The 16749-nt window shown below is 41.7% G+C and overlaps 2 protein-coding genes across 5 annotated transcripts; both read left to right on the top strand.

The window, feature by feature from the left end:
- The first annotated feature begins 385 nt into the window (after nucleotides 1-385).
- bglapl (bone gamma-carboxyglutamate (gla) protein, like) lies at nucleotides 386-3235 on the top strand. The gene is made up of 4 exons (XM_084424961.1): nucleotides 386-507; nucleotides 585-830; nucleotides 915-1023; nucleotides 2629-3235. Exons 1-4 carry the CDS (start codon nucleotides 447-449, stop codon nucleotides 2729-2731), a joined length of 519 nt encoding a protein of 172 aa, XP_084281087.1. The 5' UTR covers nucleotides 386-446; the 3' UTR covers nucleotides 2732-3235.
- A 146-nt stretch (nucleotides 3236-3381) lies between these two features.
- On the top strand, nucleotides 3382-16571 carry LOC311301148 (target of Myb1 membrane trafficking protein). Of its 4 annotated transcripts, none has more exons than XM_084426053.1 (16): nucleotides 3384-3508; nucleotides 5228-5312; nucleotides 7071-7149; nucleotides 8648-8797; nucleotides 8864-8998; nucleotides 9892-10029; nucleotides 10863-10979; nucleotides 11104-11237; nucleotides 11572-11626; nucleotides 12372-12489; nucleotides 12685-12754; nucleotides 12857-12932; nucleotides 13026-13079; nucleotides 14167-14226; nucleotides 15820-15856; nucleotides 15961-16571. In XM_084426053.1, the coding sequence occupies exons 1-16, from the start codon at nucleotides 3457-3459 to the stop codon at nucleotides 16101-16103; spliced, it is 1503 nt and encodes a 500-aa protein (XP_084282179.1). In that variant the 5' UTR covers nucleotides 3384-3456; the 3' UTR covers nucleotides 16104-16571. The 4 variants fall into 4 exon arrangements, with proteins under 4 accessions (XP_084282182.1, XP_084282179.1, XP_084282180.1 ...); XM_084426054.1 differs by having other exon boundaries at nucleotides 12857-12920; XM_084426056.1 differs by lacking the exon at nucleotides 13026-13079 and having other exon boundaries at nucleotides 3382-3508; nucleotides 12857-12920.
- The last annotated feature ends 178 nt before the right edge of the window (nucleotides 16572-16749 follow it).

The following is a 16749-nucleotide window of genomic DNA, read 5'->3' on the forward strand; positions in this document are numbered from 1 at the left end:
GACCCTGGAATGACCATAGCTTAGAGTTTGGAGGAAAAATATACGTTTTACATTTAGAAGCATCGCCTACATTTCCCACAGATATGGCGAGCGCTCCGTTAAACTCAGCCAGCGACGGGTCACCCTGTGACGGGCCGTTCAGCACATGTTTGTTAGTGGTTTGGCTCAGTTTCCCAGGTTTAGATGCATGTGTGTCTGTTTGTCAGCCGGTGGTTGCTGGAACATGTGTGTGTGTGTGTGTGTGTGTGTGTGTGTGTGTGTGTTGTTATTGGAATGCAGAAAGGGGCAAGGACGTTACTCGATTCTCAAACCAATCACAAACTCTAGCAACCGTGTGTGTGGGTGACAGTGAGAGTATAAACACACCGGCGACCGGACGGATGACAGACACAGAAGAAACGAACACCATCGACTCACTGAGAGAACAACCCAAGACCTGAGGAACCATGAAGACCCTGGGGCTCCTGTCTGTCTGCGCTCTGCTGTCTGTCTGCTCGTCTATGGGAGGTGAGACTCGCTCTTTATAACCTCTCGAAGCTCGTTGTGTAGGTGAGCCCTTAACAGTGTGTTCTGCGTGTGTCTAGTGTACACAGAGCCTGAACCTGCAGATGTGGTGGTTCCTCCATCCGTGGCTCCTACTGAAACTGCCTCTTCATCATCATCATCATCATCTGCCTCAGATTCCTCTTCATCTTCATCTTCCTCTGAGTCCAATTCTGCATCTGATTCTGCATCCGATTCTGCATCCGATTCCGCATCCGACTCTACGTCTGATTCTGCCTCAGATTCATCCTCTTCCTCGTCTGAATCAAACTCTGTCAGCGCTGAAGGTGAGAAATAACCCGTCTTGTGTCTATCTGTGTTTATTATTCAGTCAGTTTGGTGAAGTAAAAGGTGTTTTTGTGTGTTTTCAGGCACGCCTGCCACTCATGTGCTGCTGAAGAGAGACGTGGCGGCTTCACTTCTGAGACACCGGAGAGCAGGAGCACCAGCGGCCGACCTGAGTCCTCAACAGCTGGAGAGGTGAATCACACACACACACACGGACACACACACACACGGACACGGACACAGACGCACACACACACACGGACACAGATGCACACAAACACAGACGCACACACACACACACACACACATGGACACAGACGCACACAAACACATACGCACACACACACACACACACACACACACATGGACACAGACGCACACAAACACAGACGCACACACACACACACACACACACACACACACGGACACAGACGCACACAAACACAGACGCACACACACACACACGGACACAGACGCACACAAACACAGACGCACACACACACACACACACACACACACACACACATGGACACAGACGCACACAAACACAGACGCACACACACACACACACACACACACACACACACACACACACACACACACACACGGACACAGACGCACACAAACACAGACGCACACACACACACGGACACAGACGCACACAAACACAGACGCACACACACACACACATGGACACAGACGCACACAAACACAGACGCACACACACACACGGACACAGACGCACACAAACACAGACGCACACACACACACACACACATGGACACAGACGCACACAAACACAGACGCACACACACACACACACACACACACACACACATGGACACAGACGCACACAAACACAGACGCACACACACACACACACACACACACACACACACACACACACACACACACACACGGACACAGATGCACACAAACACAGACGCACACACACACACACACACACACACACACACACACACACACACACACACATGGACACAGACGCACACAAACGCACACACACAGACACACACACACACACGGACACAGACGCACACACACACACACACACCCGGACACACACGCGGACACACGGATACACACACGGACACACACATACGGACACAGACGCATACACACACACACACACACACACACACACACACACACACACACACACAGTCTGTTTATTAGTGCAATGATTTATGACCTTTTCTGCAAGTTATATAGTTACACCAGTAGGTGGCGACACATGAGATGAGTCTCTATAAGATAAATATTTGAATCATTCATTCATAATGCTGAAAATGCTGAATTTGAAACTGCATCAATAATTTAGGAATTACACAAGTAAGTGACTGACTCTTAAACAGATTCCTTTAACAACATGAAAAAAATTTGTCATTGAATCATTCATTTAACCAATTCACTGATTCATTCAGAAATAGACGGAAACGTTTTTTGGAACTATATACGTCATTCATGGAACTTTCATCTAATTTAAATGTTCTCTGAACATTCTGAAACATTCCCATGTTTGCAAAATGATAACATGGAATGTTAAAATTCGCATTCCCAAGAAAAAACATGGTGTTTAAACACTTTCAGAGAACAACAAACAACATTTTAATAACTTAATGGGAATGATATAGCCAAACTTTCTTAGAGCATATTTTTGTTCGCTGACACTCGTCATCACTGCCTGAACACATTATCTGATAGCTCATAACTGCTGATGAAGAAAAGTATGTGCTGTGATTCTCATGGAGATGTTTTTGTCGTTCTGTCCTCCAGTTTGCGAGAGGTGTGTGAAGTGAATCTGGCCTGCGAACACATGGCTGAAACGGCCGGGATCATCGCTGCTTATACTGCATATTATGGACCAGTCCCATACTAACACACACAATCTCTCTAAAAACTTCTGATGCTTTCTTACTGATATGTAACTTTTACCCCTAAATCCCCTTTTTTTAAGACATGAAGTGTGTTTTTTACCCCTGCCATGCAACTTAATGTCGGTGATTTCAGGTTTTGCTGTCCTTTTACTGAGAGAAATCCTGGAAATGTCACAATTCCTCATGTTTTAGTGATTGAGACATGAGTGCAATTCGACTGTGTTATTGAAGTGTGTTAAACTCCTTTATATTGTTATGCATATGTGTAGAAGAAAATCATATAGTTAGGATATAACTTCATTAGACACTTTACAAAGATTTCAGTAGTGGATCATGTTAGTGTTGTGAATCAAAGGTGCTATTTCACACTGACTGAAGGCAGAATTATTTGTCATGTTCTGTATATAAAACACATATGTTCATTTGACATGCTGTTGACATTTTTGTCAATAATAGGCCTACTTTATTTTTGTGTGCACATAATACTTGTATAGAGCGTATACTGTAATAATAAAAAAAAATCAAAAATATAATAATATTGTCAGAGTGTTTCTTGTGTTATGATTTGAACATTTTAGAAATTATGTTACTTCATTTTTCACGCGATATTTGACATTCTCTCTGATATCTATCGATTGCACTTTCGCACTTCCTTCACGTGAACGCGCGTTCATGGTTCAGTCTGACGTGAGCGCGCCGCGTCACTCACACACACTTTACCTCACAGATGGAGTTTCTCATCGGCAACGCGTTTTCGTCTCCTGTCGGACAGCGGATCCGTAAGTGTTGTACAGTAATAATATTTCGTTCGGACTGTGTTTGTGCTGGAGTCGCTTATTAACTTTTTAAGTGGCGCGCGCGTGACGTGACGGAGTGATCAGTCGCGTCACGCGCAGAGAAACTGAACCGAGTGATGCGTGAAAACTAGGGCGTAAGATCATCCATATAGAAGAATGATGTGATTCTGTCCAGTTAATCAGAAAGTGTCAGTATGATGAAGTCAGGCTCAGGCTGGTGTTTAAATGGTGTCAGATGGGACTGTGGTTTCAGGTGTAATCATGGTAATGCCTGGATATAAAACGGGCAAAGTTCATTGTGCTGCAACTGTGTCTGAAAGCTTCGTTACTTTTTAACTGAATAATGACACTTCCCCTTTTCACTTTCTTCACAGTATTTTTTTTTTCTCGTCGTTTTCACATTAATGTAACAAAAACACCCCTGAAGAATGTGGTTAAAAGCAGCTGACAGTCACATGAAAGAGAGAGAGAGAGAGAGTTTGTGTGTGTGTGTGAGAGAGAGAGAGAGAGAGAGAGTGTGTGTGTGTGTGTGTGTGTGTGTGTGTGTGTGAGAGAGAGATATAGTGTGTGAGTGTGTGTGAGAGAGAGAGAGAGTTTGTGTGTGTGTGTGTGTGTGTGTGAGAGAGAGAGAGAGAGAGAGAGAGTGTGTGTGTGTGTGTGTGTGTGTGTGACTGTGTGTGTGTGTGTGTGTGAGAGAGTGAGAGTGTGTGTGTGTGTGTGTGTGTGTGTGTGTGTGTGTGTGTGTGTGTGTGTGTGTGTGTGTGTGTGTGTGTGTGTGTGTGTGTGTGAGGTCTCAGGGTGAAGCTCATGTTTGCTGTATTCACGTGGTTTGGATCAACTGTGAGGCAGAGAAATAGAGTTTACAAACTGTGAAATAAATTCATTAAGATTTTGTTTTGTGACATTATCAAGGTTGAAAAATCTTCAAGGTTACTTGTGAAACCTCATCTCTCTCTCTCTCTCTCTCTCTCTCTCTGTTAAATATACATATAACATCGATAAGATAATCATAAATGTTTCTTGATCATCAAATCATCATATTATACTGATTTCTGAAGGATCATGTGACACTGAAGACTGGAGTAATGATGCTGAACATTCAGCTTTGATCACAGACAGCTATTTTAAATTGTAATAATATTTCAGCGATGTTACTGTATTTATGAAATGAATCCAGCATTGGTGAAAAGAAGAGGATTCTTTCAAAACATAAAAAAAAATCCTAATTACTCCAAACTTTTGACTGCCTGTGCACAAAACCTGCTCTTTTCTGTGAATGTGCAGGACTTCTGATTATTAGGTAAATAACTTGAGGAATAACAAAAGTGCAGTAAACGGTAAAAATATTTTGTTCTATAAAACTAGTGCGTTTATGATTAGGATAATATATTAATATAATATGATGGCAAATTCCAGTTTGCGGTATCAAGCAGAATAACTGGAAGCGGATGAGACGGGAAGCCTCGCTCTTTAAAGCTACGAACGCCTGCACTGCAGTTTCATTAAAAACAAGGTTGAATCTGTCAGTATTAAAGGTCACACTCCTCCTGACATCATCTAGATGAAACCCCCAGTTCCACTCCTCAAGAGACTGTACAAATATCATGACATTTTGTAATTCTGGGGATTTTATTTTGCTACTTTGCCTTTGTCATATGAATTAAACCTTTTGCACGTGCTCATTGGTTGTTTGTGTGCCAGAGAGAGCCACCAGTGCCGCCCTGCAGACGGAGGACTGGAGCCTCAACCTGGAGATCTGTGACATCATCAACGAGACCGAAGACGGGTGCGACTCGCATCACTTCCTGTTGTTATGCGGTGCATCCGGAAAGTATTCTCAGCGCTTCACATTTTCCACATTTTGTTACGTTAAAGGCTTATTCCAAAATGTATTTAAATCATAATTTTCCTCAAAATTCTGCAAACAACACCCCATAATGACAACGTGAACAAAGTTTGTTTGAAATCTTTGCAGATTTATTACAAATAAAAAACAAAAAAATCACATGAACATAAGTATTCACAGCCTGTCACTCAAAATTGAGCTCAGCTCCTGTTTCCACTGATCATCCTTGAGATGTTTGTGCACCTGTGGTGACTTCAGTTGACTGGACATGATTTGGAAAGGCACACACCTGTCTATATGTGGCCCTGGACCCCAAAACCAGTCACATGGGTAATTTTATGAAATTGAGATCATCTGAAAGCTTTCCATTGATGTATGGTTTGTTAGGAAAGGACAATATTTGGTCGAGATACAACTATTGAAAATCTGGAATCTGAGGTGCAAAAAAATCGAAACATTGAGAAAATCTCCTTTAAAGTTGTTCATTTCTGTTGGCGATTGTGCCGCATTCACTCACACAAATACATGTTTTATATATTTACGGTAGGAAATTTACAAAATATCTTAATGAAACATGATCTTCACTTAATATCCTAATGATTTTTGGCATAAAAGAAAAATTGATAATTTTGACCCATACGATGTATTGTTGGCTATTGCCACAGATATACCCGTGCGACTCGAGACTCGTTTTGTGGTCCAGGGTCACGTATAAGGTCCATCAGTTAAAGGTGCTGTATGTAACCTTTTTACTCTACTAAAGTATAAAAATACCATTTTTAATATGTTTTTGTAATATGTTTGCAGATATTTAGGAAACATGCTAAGTTCATATACTCGTTTCTCTGAAAAACACTTCCTACAGCCAGTTATTTTACTTATTATTTTACACGTTCCGTGTTTGTCAGTCGGTTTTTGTTTTGATCTGTGCGACTCCGCCCACAGCCAGTTCAGCCAATAGTGTCTCCACACCCTGGGGTGCCATTTTGGCGGGAAACACAGCGTATTGCAGCCATGGAAACGAGCAAACAAACTGGGCCAGAGATTGCAGATTCCACACAACCTAAAAAGCCTCGGTATCCATCTAAAAATCTCTATGAACGAGAGCATATTAAAACGCGAATAAATCAACTCATTAACTTACAGTCTGTAAGTTTTCTCGGCTTTCGTTGGCAATTGCACTCGTTCCTGTCGCTTGTCCTCAAACGCGTGAGCGTCGAGTCTGAGGAGGCGGGGAAACAACAATCTCCGGTATTTTGAATTTGGACTGCAGTACCGATTTCGCCCACTAGCTGTCCTTCTTACAGACTGCACCTTTAACAGTGCATGTCAGAGCACAAACCCAGCCATGAAGTCCAAGGAATTGTCAGTAGACCTCCGAGACAGGATCGTATCGAGGCACAGATCTGGGGAAGGGCACAGGAACATTTCTGCAGCATTGAGTTTCGGCTCATTTCAACCCAATGACTACAGATGGAAGAAGTTTGGAGCCACCAGGACTCTTCCTAGAGCTGGCCGTTGTCATTATGGGTTATTGTTTCTAGAATTTTGAGGAAAATAATTAATTTAATCTGGAAATTGGAATAAGGCTGTAACAAAACAAAATGTGGAAAAAGTGAAGCGCTGTGAACACTCTCCGGATGCACTGTACTGACGTCTGTCTCTCCCTGTCATCTGACTTTCTGTGTTGTTTTTCAGGCCCAAAGATGCAGCAAAAGCTTTAAAGAAGAGGATTGTGGGTAATAAGAACTTCAGGGAGGTGATGCTGGCTCTGACCGTGAGTGTTTGTTACATCACTTCCTCTACAGGAGCGAATCGCACGTGTGTCTCCTTCATCATAAGACGGCTGCCGATGGGATCAATATCCCGTCTTAAGTATTGCGGCTCACGGATCAAAAAATAATAGGCGTGAATCAAAAATTGAAAAGCACATGTAAAAATATATTGCACAAATTGATAAAAATAATGCAAAGTGATCAGAATAGCAAACAATGTGGTCACGGTCCACGGATCAAAATACAATAAGCGTGAATAAAAAAAATAACAATCATGAATAAAAACTTTAAACACATTCAAATTTATTTTGCACAAAACTTAAACTTAAGTTCATGCTTTCTTAAAAATGATGTTTTCCTTGGTTTTATTACTCTGTACTTTGTGCTCTCTTGCATTTTCTGCTCATATTTTACATATTTTCTCTTCGCTCTTCTTTCCACGTTCTGCACTTGCTTTTCCAAAGGTTGCAGTTCGAGCATCATGTAAATTAGGGCGGGCTTAAAGGATTAGTTCACTTTCAAAACAAATTTTACTGATAATTTACTCACCCCGATGTCATCCAAGATATCCATGTCTTTCTTTCTTCAGTCGAAAAGAAATGAAGGTTTTTGAGGAAAACATTCCAGGATTTTTCTACACAGAATGGACTTCAATGGCAACCAGCTATACCAGTGTTCAAAGACGGTTCAAAAGTCCGTCTCAATGCAGCTTCAAAGTCTCGACACGATCCCAGTCGAGAAATAAGAGTCTTATCCAGCGAAACGATCGGCCATTTGCTAAAAGAAAAAATATATATATACTTTTTAACCACAAATGCCCGTCTTGTACCATCTCTGAGACGCGCCATGTATTACGTCATCACATTGGAAAGGTCACAAAAAAATTAAAATAATAATAAGAAGAAGAAATTAAAACAAAGATGTCGGATGATTTTGAAGTTGGAGGAGAAAATGAGATGACATTCTTCGCCCTTCCCTGCCTTTCTGAACCGGAGAACACAGACAAATAACTTAGACAGATGACGTGACGCGTGACCTTTCCAACGTGATGACGCAATGCGTGGCGCGTCTCAGAGATGGTACACCACGGGCATTTGTGGTTAAAAAGTGTATATATATATTTTATTTTTAGAAAATGGCCGATCGTTTCGCTGGATAAGACTCTTATTTCTCGACTGGGATCGTGTCGAGACTTTGAAGCTGCATTGAGACGGACTTTTGAACCGTCTTTGAACACTGGTATAGCTGGTTGCCACTGAAGTCCATTCTGTGTAGAAAAATCCTGGAATGTTTTCCTCAAAAACCTTAATTTCTTTTTCGACTGAAGAAAGAAAGACATGGATATCTTGGATGACATCGGGGTGAGTAAATTATCAGCAACATTTTTTTTAAAGTGAACTAATCCTTTAATTAGACCGTTGGTCCTCTAGTTTTTGATTGACAGCTCTTCCTCTAGCCAATCAATGGAGATTGATCCCACACTGCTGGTGTGTGTTTCAGGTTCTGGAGACGTGTGTGAAGAACTGCGGCCAGCGTTTCCATGTCTACGTCTGCGCTAAAGAGTTTGTGGAGGGCGTCCTGGTCAGAGCGATCCTGCCCAAAAACAACCCACCCATGATCCTCCACGACCGAGTGCTGAACCTCATCCAGGTGCGTCTCACTGCAGGTGTTGAGAATATTAATGCGACGGAGCATTGACGCTCTTCTGTGCTTCAGGCGTGGGCCGATGCCTTCAGGAACAGTCCTTCTCTGTCTGGAGTGGTGAGCGTATATGAGGATTTGAGGCGGAGAGGCCTGGAGTTTCCCATGACGGATCTAGACTCTCTCTCTCCCATCCACACACCCAACCGGGTAAATCTCACATTCACCGTCGTCCAGTGTTTGTGTGGGGTCAAACATTGCTCTTTTTATTCTAATCAGGGAATTTTACAACAATGTTTTCCAGTCACAGATATTAAAGCTCCCCTATTATGCTATTTTTAAAGATTCCTAATGTTGTTTTAGAGTCTTCTACAATAATTTTAAATGCATAAAAGGTCAAAAAACACTTTAATTTCCTCATAATCTCCACTGCAGCATCAGCTCTTTTATCTCAGTGTCTGAAACGCTTGCATTCAGTCTCTCTAAGCTCCGCCTCTCTGAGAGCTGCTCTGTTCTGATTAGTCAGAAAGCAAACGCTCATTATCATATCTGAATCTCAGCTCTTGATCACAGTGATACGAACAGTAACGATGGCGTGGGTTTTACCGTATCAGTCTCAGAAAACAGCGTCTTCTCGACATGATCAACACGACCCAAACTCTTCCAGTCTCAGATAAATTAGTGTTTGAGGGCGGAGCTAAGAGATGCTGTTCAGCCAATCAAGAGTGTTATGCAAATGAGTTTCAAACCTATGTAGGATCATCAGGAAGTGAGGCTGAATTACTGACGACTCGTTTCAGTTCAGAATCGACAAAAACTCCATTTATCTGCACTTTGATCTTTGAAACTTTGCAGAGCTTTTACATTCACAACAGCTTTATTACACACAACATGAAAGGTATTATCTGAAAAAGCATAACAGGGGCACTTTACTAGAAAGTCTAGTAGTTTTAAGTCCAGTATAGTTTTCTATAGTGAATGTATAAGAGCAGCGTGAACATTCTGCTAAACGTCTTTTATGTTTGATGACAGAATGGACATTATATATTGTCGTGTTAGAACAACTGTGTGAATAACTCCTCACTCTTCATCATCTCTCTCAGAGTATTCCAGAAAACGGGACGCCTCCCTCATCCGTGTCTCCGTCTGCTTCCAGGACACACACTAACTCGTCACCAGCGGCACACACTCCTCAGTGTGTCCCATCCAACGGACAACTGACCCCTGTTTCACCTGAGGAGGTACAAACACACGAGCTCAGCAAGGAGGGACTCATAAGTCAACATGAAACAGAAGTTACGCTCGTCTTCTCTCCTCTATTGTGTCGTATATCCGAGAGACGCTTCTGGAACAAGAGCAAATGTGGGCGGGGCTTGATTGTGTCTGTGGGGAATTGATTGGATGGTTGTGGTTTGCTATTGGCTGATCTCATGTGAGTGACAGGTTATAGCCCCGCCCTCGTCATCAGAGAAGAGAAGAGAAGCTGCAAGAGGAACTTATTCTGATTCAAGATTACACATACTGTTATTTTCATTTCATCTTAGTCCAGAATAAGTCATAGTGTCACACATTTTATAGGCTACATTTTATACACTGAACATTAAATCTGTAACACTAGTTAACTGTGACGAATATGTAACGCATGTTTTAATATGCCGGAAGGAAACATCACCATCTCGTTTAACCAAAAGCGGGAATATGAAAGCAGAGGCAGGATTAAGGCATATGCGCACACTGGTGCTCAGGGGTTAAAGGTCAGGGGTTTGGGGTGCTCAGGGATTAAAGGTCAGGGGTCTGGGGTGCTCATGGGTTAAAGGTCAGGGATTTGGGGTGCTCAGGGGTTAAAGGTCAGTGTCGGGGGTGCTCAGGGGTTAAAGGTCAGGGGTTTGGGGTGCTCAGGGGTTAAAGGTCAGGGGTTTGGTGTGCTCAGGGGTTAAAGGTCAGGGGTTTGGGGTGCTCAGGGGTTTGGGGTGCTCAGGGGTTAAAGGTCAGGAGTTTGGGGTGCTCAGGGGTTAAAGGTCAGGGATTGTGGTGCTCAGTGTTTGTGTGTGTGTTCTGACTGGCTTTCCTCCAGAAGCAGAAGCTGAGATCTGAACTGGATCTGGTGAGAGGAAACCTGACCGTCATGACTGAGATGTTGAACCACGTCAAACCTGGAGAAACTTCAGCATCGGACGCAGAACTGCTGCAGGTGTGTGTGTGTGTGTGTGTGTGTGTGTGTGTGTTAGCCTGCGTTTTAGTAGTCTTGTTTTGATCATGACTAACCTGTGTGTGTGTGTGTGTGTGTGTGTGTGTGTGTGTGTGTGTGCGAGCAGCAGCTGTATTCGGTGTGTAAGCAGATGCAGCAGAGGGTTGTAGAGTTGATTCCTAATCTATCAGAGGACGAGATGATCGGAGAACTTCTGCTGATCAATGATGATCTCAACAACGCATTCATCCGCTATGAGAGGTGTGACACACACACACACACACACACACACACACACACAAATATAAGTAAACATTTTGCGACTTTTCGATCGCGCCCGCGGCTCGCTCTCTCTCTCTCTCTCTCTCTCTCTCTCTCACACTCACACACACACACACACACACACATACACACACACACACACACACACACACACACACACACAGGTGACGCTCCAGTGCAGCGAGAGTCAGTTTCCAGACCTACAGTATCTCTCTCTCTCTCTCTCTCTCTCTCTCTCTCTCTCTCTCTCTCTCTCTCTCTCTCTCTCTCTCTCTCTCTCTCTCTCTCTCTCTCTCTCTCTCTCTGGTTGAAGGTTTGACCGTTTGAACATGCAGAAATCAAACACAGAAGAACAGCAGGAATCACAGGTAAGTCTTCATCTACTTTATCCAACTCATAAATATATACATATATATAATATAAGTATTTATAAATTATATAAAAATGAATGTGAGACGAGTTTCCTCTAGTGGAAGCGTTTGGTACTGCAGCTGAACACACTCTCACTGAAAGTTCATTTATGGAGATATCAACCTCATATTTGGAACACAACTTGTTCAGATTTATGCCTTAGATTTTCTACATTTTATAAAAAAAAATCAAGTTCACTTTAAAAAAAAAAAGTTACTTATGCAGAAATCCCCTAAAAATAAAAAATATTAAATAAAAAATATTATCAAACTAAAATATATTACTATCATTTCATTGAAATAAAAAAATTATTTGGTGATTTTTGATTTTTGACTTTAAAAACACGTTGAGATAATGCAAACGTATGGCTTCAACAAAAGCATAAGCCATCGATTAACAACCTTGAGCTCACAGTACTCCTGTTTTTAAAGGTTAAAATAATTTTCATCTAGAGAAAATGAATGGAATTTTAACTTCCAACTTGATTTGGACCAATGAGAATTGACGGTGGGCGGAGCTACTCAGTCCAACTGCACAGAAATATAAACCAAGCAACTGATGAAACGTTGTGGAATCACACCTGTTAGAAAATAGTGTAATATCTAATCCAATTTTACAATAACATCTATAAAGATCGCTTGTAATTATATGATTGCATATTGATATTTATCCATATATCTACGCAATGATTTATGTGACCAGACTGAGAATGGAAACCTTATTGACCTCAGCCCTGAGTCTCCATCACCCAATCAGATCACTCCCCCAGCTGTCAATCAACATGAGCCCCGCCCTCCATCCGACCTCACAAACCGCTCAGGTGAGAGAGATCCAGTTCTGTGGTTTCAGTGAGTGTAAGAGACCTGGACGTAACGTGTGTGTGTGTGTGTGTGTGTGTGTGTGTGTGTGTGTGTGTGTGTGTGTGTGTGTGTCTGTGTGTGTCTGTGTGTGTCTGTGTCTCTGTGTGTGTGTGTGTGTCTGTGTGTGTGTGTGTGTGTGTGTGTGTGTGTCTCAGCGCCTGAAGACGAGGAGTTTGACATGTTTGCTCAGACGAGGAGCAGCTCTCTGGCGGAACAGAGGAAGAGGTTTGTGTTTGACACAGTTCATCTGAAGGTCTTTATAGGGCATGTGAAGTGAGACGTGTGTGTGTGTGTGTGTGTGTGATGATGATGCTGTGGTGTGTGTAGTGTTCGGTACGAGCACCCGGGTGCAGTGGAGGGTCTGGCTGAAGCTCTGGACACGCGACTGCAGGTGACGGCAGGGGTCAGTACACATACAGATACACACACACACACACACACACACACACGTGTACAGTACTGTGTCTGACATGCAGGAGTGTGTTTGTGTGTGAAGGACGGCGAAAGCGAATGGGTCCGTCAGTCTCAGTGGATTTACAGTGAGGGTCTGGTGGGTTTCAGAGTCGCCGCTACACACGTCCATTCATTCACTCAAATCCAAAACACACACAACGGCTTCTGTACACGTAGAAGAGCCTTCTTCACGTTTAATCTACAATCATGCTTTGGGTTTCTTTGCAGCTGGTGTGAAATGAGGCCTGTCACGATCATGAATTTTGTGCTGACGATTAATTGCCATAAAAATAATCATTTGTTCATTACAGTGTAAGTGTAATACGTGAATCATATATAATAATAAAAAGTGAACTAAAATAGGCCTAAATGATTTACTTTAATGCTGTGAAAATTAATATTTATATAATTAATTGTAATGTAATTCATATAATATATATATATATATATATATATATATATATATATATATATATATATATATAATGAAGTCTGATTCATGGAAGCTTATTTCCGCCACAGAATAAAAAATAAAAAAGCTAATTACGACTTTTTATCTCACAATTCTGACTTTTTCCCTCAGAATTGCGTGATTTTAAAGATGCAATTGCGAGTTATAAAGTCAGATTTCCAAGATATAAACTCACATTTGCAAGAAAAAAGCAATTTTGACTTTATAACAGGCAATTTTGAGGGGAGAAAAGTCAGAATTGTGAGATAAAAAGTCCCAATTATCATTTAAATTGTTTTATACCGTGGCGGAAACAAGCTTCCATACTGATTAAACTCACAAATCTTGTAAAATATGTTTAAGCACTTTATAACAGTGCTTTTTAATATTTATTTGTATACCGGAAAAGGAGACTCGCACAATATCATGCATTTGATGCCATTTCTTTAAGAGTTTAAATGTCCCTTATTTGGATGGTAAAATGTGATTAAAATTGAATCTGCTCAATAATTGTGATTAGATCAAATAATGATGATTAATCAATAATGCGACGGGCATGTTTGTGAGGTGTATTTCCGCCGTCAGGTGATGGTTATCTGTGTGATTTGCATGTACTGACAGATGAAGGGAAACTTTCTAATCATCTCTGATGGATCAGTATCACACACCGGTGATCAATATAAAACAAACTGAGATGTTGTGAGGAACGTTTGTGTTGTTTTGTGTCCGTCAGGCTCCGGCTCCACGCAGCTCCGCCATGGATGACATCGAGAGGTGGTTGTGTGCAGAGATGGTAAAGAGAGATCTGTTTTTACTCTGATCAACACGTGTGTGTGTGTGTGTGTAATGCTGATCAGCGGCGCCCCCTGCTGGAGTCACAGCACAGCACACACTGATGAGGATATATTCTGCTTTTTAACCAAGCGGCATCCTTCCGGTCTCTCTCTTGAATCCAACACTGAAGTGTCTTAAACTGCAGTTCATCGACTGGCCACTAGAGACCGGCTGCAGAAGAGACTCAATCCCATAAACCCCCATGTTAAAATGCCCAACTTTACAGCAGAAAAGCATGTTTACAGTCTGGTGCAAAAAGTGGTTTTGGTCTATATAGCTAACTTTGCCCTTCATGACGACTGTGAGGGGGGTGAATATTTTTATTACTCATCCGTTTAAATGATATTAAGCCTTAAAGTTCTGCATAATTAAGGGCGTGGCCACTTGAGTGACAGGTGGATTGCCGCTGATGTCACTACTAGCCGTTTGTCTGCTGTCTGTTAGCATCACGTCACCTCAGCTAATCCGCCTCTTTTTCGTTTATCCGGGAGTGACGCTGCCAAGATGGCGACGGCCGGCTCCGCCCACTTCGGGCTTCAAAAATGCTCTTCAGAAACATACGGGTGACGTCACGGACACTACGCCCATATTTTTTTACAGTCTATGTTTTTAATACTTTCTGTAGTGTGTAATGTTTCATGCAGCACAAAGTCCCTCCAGCGGGAGTTCTTCTCTATATCAGTGTCAGTGTTTCTGAACCCCTGAAACGCCTCCACTGTAGTCTTGAGTTTCTTCCGGGAACGAACACGTCACAATATTCCTCATCATAATAATTCATATGCAGAATAAAGGGGCGGGGCCTGGTTGAGTTAGTTAGTAGTGTGTTAAACTGGCGGTTATGGTAAGAGCGGGACATTTCCCAAACACACTCGAAGCGCTCGACCAATCACAACACACTGATCCAGCCGACCAATCAGAGCACAGTGTGCTTTTCAGAAGGAGGGGCTTCATAGAGACAGGAAGTAAACAGAGCGTTACTGACAGACTGGGAAGAGAGGAGCTGCAACAATGGAGAATATGAGGAAAATAATCAACATTCAAGCAGGAAACCCTGTTCTAGTAGAGAGAAAAAAATGCCTTTCTTACTTTTTTACTAGATAAGCAAAATTACATAAGAAATTGTTTTCTGAAGGAAAAAAAAACTGAATTAAGCGAGTTTTTTCTTAAAAACTAGCAAAATTATTCACCAATGGGGTAAGAAAAATTATCCACTGGAAACCAATATTATTTTTCTTACTCCACTGGCAGATCATTTTACTTGTTTGAAGCAAAAACTTAGATTTCTTAATTCTTATTGTCACATCTTATGTCATTTTAATTATCTAGTAAATGCATCTTGATTTAAGAATTTTTAGATATTTGGACTGGAAACAAGACAAAAATACGAAGTAAAACAAGCATTGTTGCTGTGCATTCACACGCAACTTATTATACAGCTTACTACTGGTCGAATTGTTTATCATGAAATAATGCCTTTTGTCTCCATTGCAGTGTGATAGTAGGTGGTAAACTGCTGCTATTCCCTTCTAAACGTGTGTATGATGTTTTTCAGCCTGACGTTGATGACAGTGAGGGTGTGACCAGTGAAGGTGAGAGTCTGTGCTGATATGTCACACACACACACACACACACACACACACACACACTGTAAGTCATCCGTCATGTTTTCTGCTCTCTTTCTCCTCGCTGACAGAGTTTGATAAGTTTTTAGCAGGCCGAGCTGAAGCTGCAGATCATCTTCCCTCGATGAATAACGTCTCGTCTGCCGGCGTCGTTCACTCAAGCCCTCGACAGGCGACGCAGGAGCAAAACCACGAGCAGATCTTCACGCTCTGATTACATCACACAGGAAGTCCCGAACGCATCACTTCCTGTGCTCAAATCATCATGTTCAAGACTCCCACAGCAGATCCTCGTCTTCATTTCACTTTAGTTTTGTTTCTAATACTGAATTTGGCCTTTAATGTGTGTGTGTGTGTGTGTGTGTGTGTGTGTGTGTGTGTGTGTGTGTGTGTGTGTGAACCTTTTGACCATTCATAAAAACAACCAATAAGCTGTTTTTTGCCTTTGTAAGTTAATTTTTATTAACGTACATATTCACTGAGTGTAAAAAGCATTAATTTATGTTGTAAATTAACCATGATGATAAGAATGACTTGTCTTACCTCTGACTGAATAAATTGACACTATAATGTTCATGTTTGTTTCAGATTGTGTGGTTTGTGTGATGGTTGATTAGCTGCTGTATCTGTAAGTGTGTTCATGTTTCAATTTCTCACTTAAAAACGTATAAAAGCAGCCAAACCAGTGCGTCTTGTTTGAGTTTCATCGCTCAAAGAATAGTTCTCAAAAATGAGACTTCTGGCATCATTTGCGTTCCGATGTGGGTGTTGAATATGTGATGGATGGAGAATCAGATAAAAGTCACCATGAAAATAAAATGGACTTTTTTTTTTTAATAGAATATTGCAGTATTTATTAA

This window comes from Rutilus rutilus (genome assembly GCF_951802725.1).
Source record: "Rutilus rutilus genome assembly, chromosome: 12".
NCBI classification, from domain to species: Eukaryota; Metazoa; Chordata; class Actinopteri; order Cypriniformes; family Leuciscidae; genus Rutilus; species Rutilus rutilus.